A 21,241-nucleotide genomic window follows, 5' to 3' on the forward strand; every position below is an offset into this window, starting at 1 on the left:
AGAATGTAGACTTGACGCGAACTCGATGTGAAATTGGTGCGAACTTGGTGTGAACTCGACATGAACTGAATTGCTGTGGCCTGGCTCTCTGCTTATATTCAGTACAGCTCAAGGCTGCTTGCTACGTCACAGAGATGAAATTGGCTTATATCTTTAGAATGCCTTGACGGAATTTACTGAAATTAATATATTTTTGCATTTGGAACATGAGCTACATGATGATACATGTCTCATGTCCGAAACTTAAGCGGCTGAAAAGTTAGGCCTTTTCTTTCTAGTACCTTCGATGGAGAGGCATGTAACATGTGATATTGACATCACCTGCAGACTCGTTGCTCGTGACGTGTCCAGCTCGCTACAAGGAGCTTCGCCTTGCGCTAGCACAAGATGTCGGATGCACGAACAGATATTATTGCCGTCCCTTTTTCATATGTTTCGGCAACAATAAAACAATGTACAGGGCTGGAACAGTTCCCGGTACAGTATATATACACACATTTTCGCAACCGAAACAATTACAGACTGGATCATCAAGCTATTCACAGAGTTCCGTCAGCATTTGAAAGCACAATGCCGGACATTCAGTATGTTGCGCTGATCTTCAGGAGCTAGCAATTTGCTTCAATCAAGCGACTCGTCTTAGACTTCTACACAATTTTGGGACTTAATATTTCTGTGGCTTGGTTCTAAAAGCGCCAATGTCAAAAAACCTGTTTTTGAGCTATGAGAATTTGAAGTTTTGCTTATAGTTTTGCAATAATTTTTTTCAACAACTAACTTTAAATAACTTTATACTTTTTTTGTGGAAGTCACCTAATTAAACGCTAATTTTTTCTATCATATTCTTTAAAAATTGCCAGGTCTCTAATCTGTATTGGTAATCTAACATTATTGGCAAGGACTTGTTTAATTAAACGTTAACTGTTCGTTTAGTATTTAACAGACACATTGGCCCTTTTAACATGTTGCAAGCCAGGATAAAATGCGTTTGTATCAGTTAATATCTCAATTTCGATAAAAATTTACATTGGCCCTTTTAGAACCAAGCCACAGATTTATTAAATTGTGTTGTGACTTCGCGCCTGATAATGTATGCATGCTGGCTCACTTAACTGTTCAGCTCTTCTCGTAAACATTTTCAGACAGTGCCGAACTTTGTGTGTGTTGTGTTACTATTCAGAAGATCGCGCCTTACTTCGTATAAGTGACTGACGTTGTATTTCTTCTAGATTTTACGATTTAAAATTGCACACTGCCAATCCCCATTATCTTATTTTGCCTCTTCAACTGTTTTTGTGAAAGACTCATTCTTTAATTTCTTATTTATCTATACATTGTTTTTGCATTTTATTCGGCTGGCGATGACCCAGATGGGGGTCAAAACCGGTACCGCTTCTGCTTATATTTAAATAGAAATGTAACACTACATTTCTTATTTATATGTATTGAATAGGTTGAACTACGTTATTTGTTATTTCAATTTAATCATGGTAAATGCTCTCGCTCCTTTGCAAGTCAGCACTGACATACCTCACAGTTTAGGTTTTTGCACACTCATAAATAAACCGCAGGGCACACAGTCCATTATTACAGTTAAACCTGCATTTCCGGAACTTGGATGAACCGAAAGAAACTGTCCAAATCGGAATATTTTCCCAGTCCCGTGAATTGCGGTTTAATATTCATGTATTTAGCAGAACCTGTCTGATGCGGAAACGTGCTATTGTGATGATGATGATGCTGCTTGTTGTTTAAAGGGGCCTAACATCTAAGGTCATCGGCCTATGTGCTATTGTAATGGGGAAAATGTGTTCATTTTTTTTCCTAACCTTTTTTTGGTACATCTTCATTCTGAATGGATCTAAGATGGTTCAGATATCGAGATAGCATTTGGCCAGGAAATGAACTCAGACCCTCTGACTGTAAGGTGAATGATCATTTGTGACCATGGATGTGGCTTATGGTCTTGCTACTGAAAACCACTCCTCCACAGCCCTTGCTGGATCAGATTAATTTTCTGCAGGTACACTGAATAATTTAAAATTGAAAAAGGTGTCCGTCAATGCTGCATACTTTTCAGTCTGTATGCAGAAATAATTATGCGGAAGTTAAATTTAGAGAAACTCTACATTGGTGTGCAGATTGGAGGAATTTGAGATATGTTGATACAACCTTGCTGGCAGAAACAGAAGAAGATCTAAAGCTTTTAATTTCCCACCTCAATGATGAAAGTGAAAAAAGGTCCTCTATCTCAATATTAGTTATGGCTGCTGATGAGCGTGGTACAGTTTGTCTACAGCTAAATAGGGAAGAGATAGAGAGTGTGCGGGATTTCATCTTCTTAGGAGCCAAAGTCGGTCAAAGTGGAGATTGCCGTCCTGATATCGCTTGGACATATCGCTATGATGACTGTGTCCCTTATCTGGAAGAGCAGAGATATCAATTTGGCTACCAAGTACAGATTATATTCCCACTGTTCATGTATGGATGTGGGAGCTGCACGCTGAAACAGGCAGACAAAAGGAAGATCGATGCTTTTGAGCTCTGGTGTTGGCAAAGAATCTTGGGAATACCATGGACTGCAAAAATCACCAATAAGGCAGTTTAAGAGCGCATCAAGTCCCGTATGTCATTGGTTGGTTAAGATAATGAAGCTGAGACTAGCTTACTTTGGCCACGTTATGCGATCAGGTGCATTGGAAAAAACAATCATGCTAGGAATGATCAGCGGTACAAGAAGACAAGGTCACCAGAGGACTCATCGGTTAGACACCATTAAAACAGACACAACCTTCACCCTGGAACAACTAAAGGAGGCAGTGTGGAACAGGACAACTTGGAGAGCGCTAATTCATAGAATTGCCGTTGGTCGGATTCGACTGAACGGATGGCATCATCACATTCATATTACACATTATCAGATCACAGAAATTTTTCTTTTTTCTAATGACAATCTGAATTTGGCTTGTATAAGGTTCATCCAACTAAATCCTCACTTGCACGATGCGGTAGAGACTTGAAGAACACACTAAAGATAGTAGCTTGCCAACTCCAACAGCTCAAACTTTTTTTTTTTTCCTCTCTCTTGCAAGAACTTTAAACTAATACCACTCATTTTGTATGCATTGTATTGTACCTTATCCCCTGTCCTAAATGTTGCCTAGCTAGTATGTCGGTAGAGAATGAGGTACAAACTTTCTGAATTATAAAAAATAGGGATCTAAATACAATAATTGTGGAAGAGGATCAAGAGATGAGGGGTAGAATGAATTTAATAGACTTCAGAACATAAACATCAGATAAAAATCCCAATGAAAGAGTCATAAATACGAAATACAAATATTTACAAAAAAGTCACGGTGTGACTGGTCTCGTGCCCGTATCATACGAATGGAATTCATCCTCTTGAAACGTGAGCTAGTTACTCGGATGTGACAACAGAAACCAGATAAATTTGAACAGAATAACTATAGGTGCCATAATTAAATGTTCTGGTACATGAGATTAAGAATAGAAACATTTGCATTTAAAAACTAAAAATTGTTTCCAAACAATTAGGGACACATGAATACAAAATATTACATGGTTTAGGACTGTCTTAAATCTCCCAAAATAACACAGCTTCTAGCATGGGCATGGTCCCATGACGAAAGATTGAGGACGGAGCCTCTCATCCCTTCAAAAGCACACGGGCTTATCCCCTTAAATGATTAACAGTGGCAAACAAATCTAGAAGGCACACAAACAACAACAACAACAAGGCAAGGTCACCGGCTATCAGCCACTGTTTCAAAGAACTCGCTGCAAATACAAATATTCTAGACTCATTTACATGGCAAAGCTTTCTCATGGCTGCATCTCGTATTTCTTTGTGGCCACGGGACCCCTATTAGACTGTGGGCCAAGGACAAACGTCTCGGCTGAGAGAACACTAATGTCTCCCTCGCCCGGGAGAAACATCACTTTCGCAGCGGGACACCTCTACAATACAGGCTCTATAGGCCACTCAAATAACTCGTAACAAATATATCAAAGGTCTGTTGTAAACGACTTTGGATATTCCTCCATGCACATTATCTCGCATCAGGCTATCCGAATATATTCTGCATATCTAATTTCCATTCAGCAGGTCCCGGTTCGAGCCACATATGTAGCCATGGGTTAGCCTGCCTGAATTTCCTCGAAAACCCTTCTAGATGGTATCAGTTCTTGGAGCCATCATCAACACAAGCACATAAATAGGATTGAAATCACAACATAAATGCACTTGAAAGAATGAAAGCAGTGTTGACACTTGAGACAATTCAAAACAAAATATTGGAGATTATTGATAAAAAGTTTGTAGAAACACCATAAGATGACAAATTATACATTATTAAGCTCTTTGATGAAAAGTTCATAAAATTACCACAAGATGACTACATTATAATACTAACATTAAATACACCACAGATGAGAACTTCAACCTTCTACTAGAGAGTAGAAGGAAATTATAGTTTTGGGGGGGGGAGGGGGGTGAATCAGGTGAACTCATAATATATTCCAAGAAATTCCAACAAATGGGAGGATTATTTTGAAAATCTTTTTAACGTAGAAGGAAATCTTTCTGGTGACGCCATGAACAATTGAGCTCATGGGGAGAATAAACGGTTATGTTGGTGAATTTACGCTTGAGGAAGTGGAAAGGATGGTAAACAAAGTTCATTGTCCTAAAGCAGCAGGAATAGATGAAATAAGATCTGAAATGGTGAAGTATAGTTGGAAGGCAGGGGAAAAATGGCTTCATAGAGTGATAAGATTATCATGGAATACTAGTAAGGTATCTTGTGATTGGACAAAAACAGTAATTGCACCTATCTATAAGCAAGGGGATAGGAAGGGTTGTAAAAACTATTGAAGTGTTTCATTGATATTTGGCAAGGTATTCAGTGGCATTTTGAGAAGGAGGGTGCAATCAGTGGTTGAGAGAATAAGTTGAACGAAAACCAAAGTGGTTTCAGACTGCAGAGGGGTTGTCATGATCAGATTTTTCAGTATGCACGGCATAATTAAAACATGCTACGAGAAGAATGGACGGTTATATTTGTTTGTAGATCTAGAGAAGGCGTATGACAAAGTACGAAGGGGAGAGTGGTGATGGTGATTATTGTTTTAAGAGGAAGGACAACTAGGCAACCATCCTGTATATAACACTAATCAGAGAGAAAAAAATTGAAGGGATTTGATGCTTCGAAAAATGAAGGTATCAGCCAAAGAAAGACAGGGGCCACGAAGGGCATGAAAATTAAAGACACTTCCTCTAAAGCATTACTTTGTCAATTTTATATTTTTCATCTAAACTGAGTTATGTGGCTGAAGATGTTGATAATATACGAAACATGTACCACTTTTGACCAATAAAAATTGCCTTAGGCAATCATTGTATCGACTAGGTGGAAAATAAATAAATACTTCATTGTGAATGCTCTAATACCATCGAGGTCAGATAAGAACAAGAGTCGACCGAGGGAGGTCAGATAGGATAGATGAAAGTGAGGAGCCTGGCACAAGTAAGTGCCACAAACCTACTACGCTGGCGTAGCAGGGGGAGAGGTGATACTCCCACGTGGCGCATCCCAGGTGGCGGATAGGGGGGTCCTAACCGGCTTGCCAGCGGACTTGAGGGAAATAAAATACCTCTAGCGGACCAAACACACAAACCCCTGTGGGTGGGGGGCAGACGCAGACGAAGAATACACCCATGGTATACCCTGCCTGTTGTAAGAGGCGACTAAACGGGGCGACCAAGGGATGATTATATTAGAACCACGAAACTCCTTTTGATTAGTACCACCATGCGGGAAACACCGTGGGTCGCTTTTACTTGGGCGTAGTACCACAATGTTGGGTATTACATAGGTTTGTGATTAGTAGCACTATATGAGCGACACCATGGGATGACGGAACGCATGGTTCTGGCTTGCCTATGATTAGTACCCACTATATGAGGAACACCACTGGATAGTACAAGTCCCTGTGGTTAGTACACTTAGGTGATGAACACCATAGGTTTGCATTGCCTGTCAATGGCACCACAGTGTGCGAAACACAGTAGGTCTGTAATACATGTGCGAATTTCATTACCTGTGAGTAGTACCATAATGTGTGGAATACCGCGAGTCTACACTACTCGTAATTAGTACCGTAACATGGCAGATACCATGGTTCTACTTTTCTAGCGATAAGTGCCATTATGAGGGGCCGATGACTTGGATTGTGGACTCCTTTCGACTACAAGCATCATCGATTCAGTCTTGTGCTATAGAAGCAGTCCCTTGGTCAGTAATACTATTGTTTTACGCCAGCTTCTGTGCGTGTGAGGCACTGTGGGTCAGTTCCACTGATCGTTTTAAATTCATATCCGTCCATCCATCCATCAATCTGTCTCACGTTTTGAATTATGGTCAGTGGAGAATTTTGAGTTTTTAATTTGTCATTTCATTTTGTCTCATTTCATACCATTAGAGGCCGATGACCTAGATGTTAGGCCCCTTTAAACAACAAGCATCAATCAATCATCACAAGTGGAAGCAATGCCAGGACTCAGCTAAGGGCCCCGTTGTCACCAACCCACACTCCCAAGTTCAGAACCTCTGGGGTCCCTTTCAGTTGCCTCTTACGACAGGCAGGGGATACCGTGGATGTTATTCTACCGCACCACTCACAGGGGGATACCAAGGGAAGAGACGTTATCCATACTGAGGGATTATGGAATTAAGGGTAGATTATTAAAAGCTGTCAAAGGCATTTGTATTAACAATTGGGCTGCAGTGAGAATTTATGGTAGAATAAGTTCTTTGCTCGAGATACAGGGGTTAAGACGGCTGTAATCTTTCATCTTTGTTGTTCATAATTTACATGAATCATCTGCTGAAAGATATAAAGTGATAGGGAGGGATTCAAGAATGAGGAAATATAGTAAGCAGTCTGGCCTATGCCAATGAAAAGATCTTAATTTAGCAGATGTTGCCCAAAGCCTTGGAACTTAAAAATAGATGCTATGAGTATGATATGAAAATTAGCCTTTCCAATACTAAATTAAATGTTAGTAGGGAACAAAGCTAAGAGAATTAAATGTAAGATCGGAGATACAAACCTGGAACAGGCAGATAATTTCAAGTATTTAGGATGTGTATTCTCCCAGGATGGTAGTATAGTAAGTGAGATTGAATCAAGGTGCAGTAAAGCTAATGCAGTGAGCTCACAGTTGTGATCAACAGTATTCTGTAAGAGGGAAGTCAGCACCTGGATAAAACTATCTTTACATCGGTCTGTTTTCAGACCAACTTTGCTTTATGGTAGCGAAAGCTGGGTGAACTCAGGATATCTTATGAATAAGTTGGAAGTAACAGACATGAAAGTAGCGAGAATGATCGTTGGTACAAGTAGGTGGGAACAATGGCTGGAGGGTGCCCAAAATGAGGAGATAAAGGCTCATTTAGGAATGAAGTGAGTGGATGAGGCTGCAAGTATAAACCGGCTTCAGTGGTGGGGTCATGTGAGGCAAATGGAGGAGAATAGGTTATCCGGTCATGGTGGGTAATAGAAATATGGGGTGACCTAGACGATGTTGGTTAGAGTATGTTTCTAATGATTTAAAGGAAAGAGTTAGGAAAATAAAGAGGCAACAGAGCTATTTACCAAATAGAGAATGGCAGTCTTCTGACCCTTCTTGCTGGCTTCCTACATAACCGTTGGCAGAGAGTGGTAATATCAGGAAATTCATCCTCATGGTTACCAGTCACCTCCGGTGTCCCACAAGGCAGTACTCTTGGCCACTTGCTGTTTTGTTTGTTTATGGACGATCTGCCGTCCGAACTCAACGAACCAGCGAATACCGTACTCTTTGCTAACGACTGCAAGATATTTAGGGAGGTCAGGAATCCAGCAGATGCAGCTTGCTACAGTCCTCACTTAATGCCCTCTCGAACTGGTGCCGTACTTGGAAACTTATCCCCAATCCACAAAAATGCAGCCACACGACCATAACACTACGTAAATCTCCCCTACCGAGATCATATTACCTACTCGACAAGCCCATCACCGTAGTTACGCAACAGCGTGACCTAGGTGTAATATTCGATACAAAATTACAATTTAAGACCCACATAGAAACATATACAACCAAGGCTATGAAATTACTAGGCTTTCTCTATCGCTTCGCAGAAATTTCTAACCCCATTGCTCTCCGTCACTTCTTCCTCTCGATCATTCAACCTCTCTTAAACTGCTGCTCTCCGATTTGGACAACAGCCTCCCCCTCCAATACAAGCAGTAAGACAAAGCAGTGTCCTTCTTTGCCGCAATTGTAAGGAACAGAAACCCCAAGCTCAGAAATCTGTCTTCGCAGCAGGTATTAATGGCAATTAATATGTCACCGCTGCACATGAGGCGACAGGTAGCTGACCCGAGTTTCTTCCTCGGGATCTTAAATGGGCATTACCGCTCCGAACATCTTGTCTCGTTCTTCTCTCTCCGTGTTCCTTTCCGCTCCACCAGAACCAAAGACTTCTCCACATTCCCCACACTCAGCACTCAATACTTCAACGATCTTTCCTAATCCGCCTCCCAACACTTTAACAATATTAATAGGAGACAAGAGCTTGATATAGCATCAAATAAAAGCATATTCGAGAGGGGTGTAAATAGTCTCTTAAAGATAAGTTGATGTGAAGGGATTATACCGTCATCTTGACCCACGACGACTTGGCTATGAACATGGACATTCTCATGGTCTTCGATCTGGACAGTTGTTATTAGTAGGCTGTGTACCTGATCTTGTTATATTTTGTTATGTTTGTTATATTTTATTATGAAAGTTTACGTTTGTTAAATAGTCTGTTGACAGTGCAAGTGAAATTTGCTCAGTGTAGCTGTATCTTGTGCTTCGTGAATAAATAAATAAATAAATAAATATTTCATTTGGTCTGAAACTGAAGTTACTTCTCCTAGTTTGCTATTCTTGGCAATGTATCTTGTAAGATACTACTCAAAAAGTGCCTAAAAAATAAAAATGGTTAACTTTTCACTATATTTCTGTTTATTACACCTGTTTCCTAGTACATATTCCACTAATTAATAATATTAATACCAAAATGCTGGATTTACAAGTTTAGGGTTAACATGCGATAAACTGGACACCCCTCCTTGTAACCAAGATTATATTTATTAGTCTGCGATTATGATTTGTTTGGATCATTAAAAGTGGTTTTGGGGGACAACAAATTCACGATAATGCAGGAGTGTGCAATTGGTTGCAAATATGTCCTTTTTTTATTAATGATATATTTATCACGTACAGGATGTACAATTACATATGTGATAGAATTCTTCAAGAATTTTTTTTTTTTTGGCACTATGAATTCAGTGGGAACAATGTGTTATTAGATTAGGAGATTATGTAGAAGGGTGACATGTTGCTTCTCCACCTCTCAACTGAATCCCTAAAATGTAAAATAAACATTCTGGTTTATATTTGATCTGTCCTCATAACTTCGAATCAATAATGTGACTAGAGGGCCTTGTTCCAGTTCAGTGGTTACAAGAGTGTGGGTAGCAACCCAGTATTTTAGGAAAGAATATTTGATATCATCATAATCATCCAGCTCTGCAGGTTGGGATGTTTGTGATAACTTTGTGACGATTACATGCTTACAGTATTGTGATTTTTTATTCCACCTTTTCAATACAATTGGTTTTATGTTGTTAGATCATAATGCTACAACACTATTTTATAGGGACATGTTTCACTTGAATTTCAAGCATCCTCAGTCTATATAATCATCTCAAGGTTAAGACCTGTCGTATTTGATTTGCTTTGACAAACTTGTGCTTAATTATAATTCTAAAATTAAGTAATAAAATATATAAACAGAGAAATTTATGAACACATTAATAGTTTAACAATATGAATGACTATACTAAAATTGGAATAACCGTTAATACTGAAGACATTGACGTCCAAAACACAGTATCTTCAAATGTTGAAAATTTGGCTAAAATTGTTTTCTCAAAGTTCTAGTTTATTAAAAACAATTGTAATTTGACTTCTGTGTTAAAATTTGAGTCGTAATTATTGTTAAAACTTATAGGTGTCTGAAGATTAAAATCTTGGATACGTTGCAATTCAGCTTCAGGTTTTAATTTTGAGGCTTGCTACTGTAATTTAATAGTTTTGAACAGCAAAATGTTGAATTAGGTAGTTTCATCGAACTAGTCTTGTTTTTACGATCAGATTTTCCAATGGTAGTAGTTTGTATTTATGAGGGTTTTAGTCGGAAGGGACGTCAATCCAAAATCTTGAGGAGTTGATTTGTTTCTTTCATAATATTTGAATGATGGTGCGTCCCTTTGACTGCTACTACAAAACCTTGTGGACTTTATTACATTATGGTGACCGTTATCTGTTATACGTATGTTATACATATGGTAAAGCTGTATAGAACAGCTTAATAGTTTTGAACAGTAAACTGTTCAAAACTATTAAATTACAGTAGCAAGCCTCAAAATTAAAACCTGAAGCTGAATTCCAACGTATCCACGATTTTAATCTTCAGACACCTATAGGTTTTAACAATAATTACGACTCAAATTTTAACATAGAAGTGGAATTACAATTGTTTTTAATAAACTAGAATTTTGAGAAAACAATTTTAGCCAAATTTTCAACATTTGAAGATACTGTGTTTTGGACGTCAATGTCTTCAGTATTAACGGTTATTCCAATTTTAGTATAGTCATTCATATTGTTAAACTATTAATGTGTTCATAAATTCCTCTGTCTATATATTTTATTACTTAATTTTAGAATTATAATTAAGCACAAGTTTGTCAAAGCAAATCAAATACGACAGGTCTTAACCTTGAGATGATTATATAGGCTGAGGATGCTTGAAATTCAAGCGAAACATGTCCCTATAAAATAGTGTTGTAGCATTATGATCTAACAACATAAAACCAATTGTATTGAAAAGGTGGAATAAAAAATCACTATGTTGTAAGCATATTATAGCAAATTCAATACGGGTCTAATCATGAGATTAGTTACATGTAACTTTGTGACGAGTCGAATACTTCGTCAACTCGAGTCACTCGTATTAGGAAACACAACTGGGCAGGGCAGGTAGAAAGAGACAATTGCAATATCTGGTGAAAGAAGCGAGTAAGGAAACTCGAGTTGACGAATTGGGCAGGGAGAGCGAGGCGAGGCGCCAAGGCCATTGTTATAATATGTCTCGTAAAAGAGGCGAGTCAGGGAACCTGAGTGCTTTCTGTGTGTGCAGAGTTTACATGAATCTATGTTCTGACTGTGCGGGTTGCACATTTGAGGCATGAAAATGAAGACAATTGATTTGTAGTAGCACGGTAATGTATTTTTACCAGAAATCACATACTTGTTAAATTAACACTGGCTGGCAGGTGAAGAAAACATAAGGAAATGAAATACTGAGTTCTTTTCAAACGTAAACCAACTAATAGTCTCAACCCTTTGTAAAAAAAACTTATTTTGTAGCACATTACACTAAAGTTAAAGGCAAAAGGCTTAATAATTTGTAAAAATAAAGTTAATACTGTAACTGGTTTCTTGCTTAGGTTAGGAATTTATCAAAGAACATAAAGCATTCAGCCGAACTTGGGGCTGTTCGAGACATTTTGTATCTTTGACCTCATGTAGTAAATGATGAGTCGAATACTTCATCATCTCCAGTAACTCGTATTCGGAAACATCGCTATGTCTTGTGAATGAGATGGGATGCAAAAGTAAACAACTGTTATTTTTATAATTGAATGAACACTCAATTGTTGAACTTGATTTCTTTTCCTAGCATTTACCATATTCAAAATCAATCAGTCAGTGAACAGAAAGCACTCGATCTCACTTGGGATGATCCGGGCGAGTTTGTGTCACTGACGCAAATGACTCGGGAGTGCGTCAGCGAGTGAGGTCTTATCGCAGTCGGCCATGATTCATCTGGATGTCTGTCGATTTCTTTACTCGAGTTACAACAGAAAGTCACTCGAGTTGACTCCAATACATGTTTGACTCAAGTTAAACTAGTTTAATTATTTGACTCGCCACATCACTAGTTTATGGCACTTTTCCATCTTCCTCTATCTGACCTCCATTGTTCCTCCTTAACTCTGTTCCAATCCAAGTTTTTTCCGATATATTATTCTTCATTGTTTTCAGTCACCTTAGTTTGGGTCTCCCTCTTGCCCTCCCTGCTCCTCTCCAGGTCTCCATCATCTGCTTCAGAATCCTTTCCCCTTCCACCCTCTTAACCCGCAAGTGGTCGCTAGCCGAAATGTAACGTGAGTGGTCGCGTGTGAGACTTTCTCTCACATTAAAATAAATATGACATTTTTCACACTTTTGTCAAGGCTGATATTTACTACTGAAATGAAATACAAGTTCTACCTTATATATTTTAGATAAAAATGAAATGATTAGGTGTTTATTAAAGACACAAATTACTACTTAAAATAACATATGCAATGTGCATAAAAATAACTTCTGTCCTGAAGTTGTAAAAAATCTCACACATGCATTATATCTAGTAATATTTACGTCAAGGTTTCTGAACACAATAACATTTTCTAAAACAAGAAGTGCTCATAATACAGGGTCTCGTTGCGTAATGACATCTGTGGTTTTACTCTTGAGCGCTTTCCCCGCAGTCAGGATAGGATTCCTGTCGCCATGTATTAATTTCTGAAAATAACAATATTGGAAATTAGATTTAAATTCAATCACATGTCAGTACGTAATATTCATAATATTGAAAATATAAGACTTTATGACAGTCGCAATACAAAAACAAGAATGAAGTACATTAGGTCTTTTCTCAGCATGTGAGTTACCTGGATTTTGTAACAGCGCTAATTCAACTAGCATTCTTCCTCGACTCAACATTTTTGAAGACACATTTATCAGTAACTGCAAATGCAGAACATTTCGCGCACGACCTAAGTCAAATACTAATGTATATATAACAGGAGTAATTTTCCCGCTCCACTTCAACATAACACCAACATCATTAGTCGTGCGATGAGAGAAACTCTCACGCAATGCGCACAGACATATAGGAACCTTTGTTCTGACTAGAGGAGGGGGTGCTTACCCTTCAAGTGTGAATCGCTCTACTTACGACAGTTATAAACTCACCTAGAAAAGGGAACAGTCACCTCCCTTTCATCACTCTGAAGTAATATCACAATAAAAAATAATGTGAGAGAAAATCTCATATAGCGACTACTCGCGGGTTAACCTGTCTAAACCATCTAAGGTTATCCTTCTCCATTCTGTTGTAAAGCTTTACCACTCCGACCAGGTGAGTTGGTCATACGATTAGGGGTCAGCAGCTGTGAGCTTGCATCTGGGAGATAGTGGGTTTGAGCCTCACTGTCGCCAGCCATGAAGATAGTTTTCCGTGGTTTCCCATTTTCACACCAGGCATATGCTGGGGACGTACCCTAATTAAGGCTACTGCCATTTCCTTCCTACTCCTAGGCCTTTCCTATCCTGTCGTCACCATAAGACCTGTCTGTGCTGGTGCAACGTAAAGAAACTTGTAAAAAAGTATATATATATATATATATATTATTATTATTATTATTATTATTATTATTATTATATATATATTACCACTCCGATTTCCTTCCTGATATCCTTACATTTTACTCCGACCTTTCTTCTCTTTCCCATCATACTTCATAGAATCATTTCACTGGACTGGATTTTATTTTGTTCTGTTTTTGTCAGTGTCTAGGTCTCCAGTATAGGGCAGTTGTACATCTTATAAATCACCTCTTTACACTTCACCTTCCTTCACAGTTTTGACTTAATAATGGAAGTATTGACTAACTGAATTATATCTTACACTTGTTACCCAGCATTTGCCAGTTTCCCTTTCAGAAGGTGTAAAATGTGACTCATTGACCGGTCCATTAAAATGGAAATAATATCTTGTGCGTTAAAGTTCATGAATTTCGCTTTTGTTTGTTTTGTTGTGGTGGTTATTTTGTTTTTGTTTTGCAGACGACGGCGACCCAAATTTGGCTGCTGAAAACACAGATGACTCGTGCCATGAAACAGACAAGCATAGCACTCTCATTAGAGAACAAGATCGATTTCTTCCAATTGCTAATGTGGCCAAAATAATGAAGAAGGCAATCCCAGATTCTGGAAAGGTACTGCTTCTTGTGTATCTAGAGACCTATGAAAAGTAAACTCAGTTTTTTAAATGTGGTTTCGGTGTTATAGGAAATTTGACATTTTTATTGCATGTTAACCAATCGCGTATTTATTGCTGATCATTCGTCCATTTCCATGTCTGGTCAGCATTTCCAAAAAACTGCAGCTGTGATTGCTTGTTGTTTCCTCTCAAAACACCTTGTGATGTGCATGGGTTGTCCAGGAGGGGACAGATAAGTGGGTGGCTTGGGTCTTGTTCAGCACCACATTCACACGAGGTGTCTACGTTTGCTGGAAAGATGCCCCGTTTCTTCAGGTTCTAGCATCAAGGGACGTCCACACTTCAGCAGTTGAGGGACCTCCATACCTCCTTTGGTTATGTGTCTATGGGCAGTGAGCTCCTCCATCTGTCTCTGGTGTTCCTTCCAGCGGCAGAGTCCTAGCTTGGTGACCATGGAGTGGATGTCGATGGTCATTCTCCTTCAGATGTTCCAACAGTCGGGCATCCCGAGATTATCCTTGCAGTATAAACCTGCTTGGCGTACTGAAGCGTTCCACACAGGAGCGGCATACACACACACAGCGCAAACGCGGTCTGGCTCCCCAGGTGCTGCCGATCAGCTTCTTAAGTATGCCATTGCGAGTATTGACCTTCTGTTTCGTGTTCACACATTGCTGCCTGTATGTTATGTGACACCTAGATAAACTGGTTTTGAGCAATGTTTGTCGTTCCCCTCGCCATGTGATGCTCAATTGTCGTCGCGCTTCCTTGTTTCATAGATGAAATGCACACGCTTGTGTTTTACTAGGGTTCGGCTTCAGATGGTTGGCATCATAGTACTTGGAGAGGTCATCCATCGCTGAAGTCAGCTTTCCTTCTACTTCTTCAAAGGAGGATCCTTCAGCAGCTACCGCTGTGACATTGGCATAGATGAAGAGCCTGGTGCTTGCTGCAGTTGGCTCATCATTTATGTAGATGTTGTACAGCGCTGGAGGCTACCTTGGGGGAGACCATTCTTCTCGGTATGCAATCTACTCTTTGTACCCTGTAGCGATACTTCAAATCTTTTGTTCTGAAGGAAGGTGCTGATAAGGGATCTTAGTTGGTGTTACTTGGTAAGGTCATACACTTTCTTCAATAGCTTCCTATGATTCACAGTGTCGTATTGCAACTGTTAAGTCAACAAAGGTGACTCCAGTTAACTCACCACACTCAAAACCATCCTCTATGTATTGGGTGAGATTCAAGATCTGGCTACAGCATGATTTGCCAGCACGAAAACCTGTTTGTTATGGAATGGGCAAATGCTGGGACTGAAACCTAATTAAGGCCTCGGCCACTCTTCCCACTCCTAGCCCTTTCCTATCCCATCATCGTCATAAGACCTATCAGTGTTGGTGTGATGTAAAAGAAAATGTATAAAAGAACATTGTGCAATTTTGAAAGTTTGTACCAGAACAATAAGATGTTTAAATTTTTAAGCACACACAATACCCAGTTCAAAGATAAAAATTTTGCCATATCCAAGTCACAGTCAAGATTTAAATCGAATAGAACACCTGTGGGAGCTGCTGGACACATGTTTAAGGACAAGATCACATACAAATAAAGTAAAGTAGTTTGAAATCTGAATGGGCAAACATCCCTAAAGACAAAATTAGATCTCTAATTGTTTGCGAGATGCGTTGCTGTGATACAAGCAAAAGGTAATGTGACGAGATACCAGTTGACACTCGTTTGATTTATTTATACAAAAGGTCTTTGTCAAAACGTTTATGAGCTTAGAATTTCACAATTTAGTTCTCTTACAAACAATATTCTACCCGGAAAAGGTTAGTTTGTTTTGATGTATGTTTTTCATTCATATTTTGTTATGTATTGTACAAGAGGCAAAACAATGCTGTGAATAAAACGTATTTCAACAAAACTCTGTACATAGTGCAAAATCCACAAACTGTAAAAAGCGAGAAATTACGATATAGCAAGATTTAATCTATCTATCAAAGGACTTCAAAATTCAAAATGAAATAATGTTTTACACTTAATTGAGGAAAAAAACATTCTAATGTTACGAATCAATTTAAATCTTAAATGCAGGCTTACCTGTTTGTTCTTATGATTAATCTATTACCAAAGACTTATTGATAATCGTGTACATATGTTTATATGGAAAGAACATTTTAATGTTTTTGTACCTAATTTTAAAATATGAATATGTCAAGATAGGAGAAGAAACACATGCCATTAACTTTAATGTTATGAACAATTTAGAGTATTGTAAGGGTGGTATTTTTCTCAAAGCCTTCCAGAATATTTTTATTGAGATGACAATACAGGCTTTAACAATGGACTTTATTCCATGCAAGTATAATACGTGACAGCACATTTCCTTGTCATAGTCCAATTTAATTACAAATGCACTCTCTTCTCTCCGTGTGGCTCGACACTGCTGCAACAATTTTTGTACATTGCCTGCACATATTCTAACATAAATACATGGCTTTCACAACAAAATATGCATATAGACAAAATTCTACAACCCAACGGATTACTGTGTTTACTGAGTAATAATGTGTATAATAGTTACTACCTCGTAAAATGTAAAAACAGATAAAAAACCCTGACTGAATGCAGAAACTTTACAAAGGTAAAATTAAGTGTATCCTCCTAATTCAATACATCATATAATTCCATCATTAGATGGAGTAATCATCTTCAAACATGTTTTGACTCGTTTGAGCCATCTTCAGTGAAAAGGGGGGGTTGAAGTAATTTACATAATACAAGCTAAAAATGTGCCAAAAAACATAATGAAGGAACAAATGAAAAAAAATCGAAAGGGGCATGACGGAAATAAAAACAGCACAATATACAACATTTAAGTCATATGGAGCAATAAACAACTGGCTGCGATAAAATTCAGTGAAAACAGGGGTTAATACAAAACATAATTGAATCTAAATACTGTGTTGACCTAAGAAGAAAAGAAATGAAAACAAATGATACAGATGGAAACGAACAATAAGTGCACATAGCAATGTTGTGGACCTCTTAGGCTACAAAACAGGATGAAATCACTTTGTCGAAAATTCAGGACGAAAGTCTGCCTTTGTAGAAACACTCTCACATTGAATGGCTAGGAGGGGAGTGGGAGCGAAAAAGTTTGAGAAACCAAGCCAGGCTTGCGCTTATGTTCTTGGATTTAAAATGTTCACTGTTCCACACTAAAACTTATAGCTGAGTTAATAAAGCATTTTTTGAGGTACAGGTAAGTTTATACGACGTTTTCATATTTTGTACTTAGCTTACTATATTACATCTTATGGTCAGCCGTGTTTGTCTACTAATGACATAACTATGCTGGATCCAGTGATAAAAGTTGTTTAAAATGATGTTAACACTTATGTTGAAGTATTATCAAGTTCATTGTCTGTATTTGATGATATAAAACTTTGTTGCTCTACATTTGAATGAAACAATCTATCAGGTACACTATTGTTCAGTTTTTAGCTGTTGCATGGCATACTTGTAGTCCATATTCAGGATTGTAATTGAGCTAAGAAACATTGTATGAATGCTTAGTAGAATTTGTGTAAAATTGTAACTAGATTTGGGCCGCTCCATGTTGAGTTTCTAACCTATTTTTCATGGGAGGGGTTCGGAAGTTTTGAGGCACGACTATTAGCCTGTAATATCGTGTAGTTTTGTGAATGCAGAACAAGATTTAAAATAAAGTGACATCACATTGTAAGATGAAGGTTTTTTGTTGGTTAGTAGATTTTGAGTTTGCGAAGTAAGTTTGTATGCATTCAGTCTTGCTCCAGCCAGTCCCGTGCTGCGATTCATATTGATTTATATCGGTTGCAAAATATTAGAATCATTCCGTATTGACGCTTTTCACTTTACAAAGGAAAATTTAATGTATCCTCCTATTCAATACATACATTGCTTGAACACAGTCTCGAAACCTGGCTGCCAGCTGTATTGTCTACATCACCACGTGGTTAAGCTACCTCGCTCGGCGTGTGTGGTATAGGTTTATTAGTGTTCAGTATAGATGTATTTTTATTTACATCCATGTGTTGGTTAGTGTATAGTTTGTGTACCATACCCCAGTATAGTTCGTGAAAGACAAGTGACAAAAATGATTTGGCAAAAATTGGACACACGCAGAATCCAACGAAGGTTAATAAACGGAAAGATGTCACGAATAATGATGTGGAAATAAAATTGCAACCGAGGTCAAACCCCGAACCTCGCAAAGAAATGGAGCTGAGAAGAGATCCACCATCTTGTTTCCGAAGATTTAGAAGATGCCCATATGAGGGTAGAAACTTGGAAAAAGCCCACTCAATCAACTAACCCAGACCAAGGTACACAAAGGGCCGAAACTGAAAGAAGGTGGAGGGACACTCGTAACTATATCCAGCATAGAAATCAAGACGAAGGATTACCAGGAAAACACTGGTAGACGGAATGAGACATCCGAGCCAAATCTTGAATCAAAGGGCGTGATTAAAGAAAACAACTTCAATTTCCCAGCAATAAGATTGCCTGAAAACCGATGTGGAGAAGAAATCTTTTGCATCATGAATATTAACTATTGGCACTTGGATGATACCGAACTACTGGATGAAGATCCTACAATTGTAAATCCTAGGATACAACGCAGTTTCCCATTCGAAAGGCCATCTCTTTCCTAACTGCCTTAGTCGATTCTGGCACCCAAGCTTCATTAGTCTCAAGACATTGATTAATGATTTAAAGAAGGCAGAGGACGTACTTTTAATGCCGGTGGCTCAACTCTCAAATGTAAGACACAGGCATTCTTGCCATTTGAAATGAAAGGTGTCGACTTTGAACACGTATTTCTTGTAATCACGCAGATGAGACAACGTTGTTATGGGGTCTGATTTTTTGGGTTAAGTACGGTGGCATTATTGACTATCCTGCCAACACCTTGAAGTTTTTCAGTATTAACTCTGTAGAGTTACAGCTGCTAAATAGTAAGGATATGAAGTACCAGGGTCTAGATGCCCCTATAATTGATGTCGAAGGCAATATAAGCGATGCTCTGCCTATCGAAGAGGGTAGACCCGATGAAGAGGGACCAGTCGACGGCCAGGAAGCGCCCAGGTGGCAGAGGCGACTCAGACGTCTTCAATGACAAGCCTGGTGTGAGTGAAAATTTCCAGTATCACTTGAATGTCAGGTATACCTCACCTTATAGAGAACAACCTTATTCTGTCCCCGAAAAGAACCGGGAGGAAGCTAGGATTGTAATCCGGCAGATGGAAAATGATGCCAGTTTGAATCCATATTTGAATCCTCTGCAAATTGGACGGGAAAGTTGACTACTTATTGACAACTTGTGAAGAAGACATCCTGACAGAAGAGGTTCTGTACTTCCAGTGGATACAAGATTTGGATGGAAGAACTGTTCGTACCTGCATTGAGGAAGCAACACTTAAGGATTAATCGTAGCATTTGGGGAAATTGTGTCAAGTTTGTCTTCCATCACTACATAAAAAAGAAACAATCTGCCCATTTCAGGATGCTTCTTAACAGTAGGTCTGATAGGGTAGGTCTTCTTCAGATCGACTTTAGTGAGAATTATTCAATAATTCACAGAAATGAGATTCAGAGTGCACACTGGTCCCATGACCAGGTAATATTATACAGAGCATGCTTCTGGTATGAAACTCCAGATGGCAAAGCTGTCAAATCATATGTAATAGTTTCGGACTACTTACACTGTAATAAATAATGCAGTGGCTGTATTCAACGAACTGATAATGAAAGATATCAAATCCAGTGCACCAAGTATTCAAATCTAGAATATATTCTCTGATGGTGCAGGGCAGCACTTTAAACAGTGATTTACACTGTCATAGGCATCATCTGCACCTATTCCCATCAACTGGCATTTTTTTTGTGACCAGTCACGGAAAGGGGGCGGTAGATGGTATAGGTGGGACGATCAAATGAAATGTGTCCATGCTGGCAAATTTGCTCCAGTAGATGCAAAGTCATTTGCAGAATGTGCCACCATTGTATCAAAGGATATACACATTTCTTTTGTTCCTGGTATTAGCACTGCTGACAAAAAGGAAGAGCTGGATGCTTTTTGGAAAGATACACCAAAAATTCCAGACATTCACAAGGTTCACTGCATTCGACAGCAGAAGCCAATGTCAGTGAAAATATCAATTACATTAGATAAGGAGGGAAAACCATTTTCATTCAGACCATATTCAAGTGAACTAGAAGTTGTACCACCCTCATGAACAGAGAGAGTTTGTGATGTTCTTTGTGAGAAATGGTATGCGGTAAACTGGCCTAAACTGAACTATTGGTTCCTTGGGCGTGCCATTTCAGTTAATAATGAGGAGGGATCTGTAACATCTGAACAGAGAGTATCTGGGGTCAATCACTTGATAGTGCACCCGTTAGTGACGTATTTTACTGCCTTTCTGAAGCACCTTGTCCAGTATCATCTTCACACTCCAAATGCCTCAGAGTGAGTGAGAGTGATTTGAAAAATATCAATTCACATTTCCAGGGCTTGTAGAACTAAAAAATGTACATTCAGGATCAGTTAATATGGACAAAAATATTAGTCTGCAACTATAATTTATTGTTATTAAATGAAAAGCGCACAATGTGCAAAAACAGTTTTTGTACAGATGGTCAACTATGCTAATGCCATTCTTATTATTGAGGTTGTCCTCATTTTGCAGTTTTGTGCGTGGTATCTTTCACAATGATCGTTGCACAGGTTACATATACAGTCTTCGTTCGGCTGGTGGAAGTTTTTGGTTTGGCAGAATCTGTGGTGAAATCCATGAGTGGCATAACGTGTAATTACCTGCCGTAGCTCGTAATTTGCTTGCTTCCACTCTTCCGTCATTACAGCGCCCGTGGAATAGAAGTCGGACGAAATAGCATTCCTTTTCTCGTTTAAAGTTTGGCGTGCATTCTCGTAGGGCTTGGTGTTTGGTAGACAA

General features: G+C 38.7%; 1 protein-coding gene across 2 annotated transcripts in view; it reads left to right on the forward strand.

Annotated features, from left to right (window-relative positions):
- Positions 1 to 21,241, forward strand: part of LOC136877206 (nuclear transcription factor Y subunit beta) — a 199,798-nt gene that overhangs the window by 41,853 nt on the left and 136,704 nt on the right. For both annotated transcript variants that reach the window (XR_010860742.2, XM_067151039.2), the window contains exon 3: positions 14,078 to 14,229. Coding sequence is in view for 1 of the 2 variants with exons in the window: in XM_067151039.2 (XP_067007140.1) it covers positions 14,078 to 14,229 (152 nt within the window). In the remaining variant the exon portion in view is untranslated. The remainder of the gene's footprint in view (positions 1 to 14,077; positions 14,230 to 21,241) is intronic.

Source organism: Anabrus simplex, chromosome 7 (genome assembly GCF_040414725.1).
Source record: "Anabrus simplex isolate iqAnaSimp1 chromosome 7, ASM4041472v1, whole genome shotgun sequence".
Lineage (NCBI taxonomy): Eukaryota > Metazoa > Arthropoda > Insecta > Orthoptera > Tettigoniidae > Anabrus > Anabrus simplex.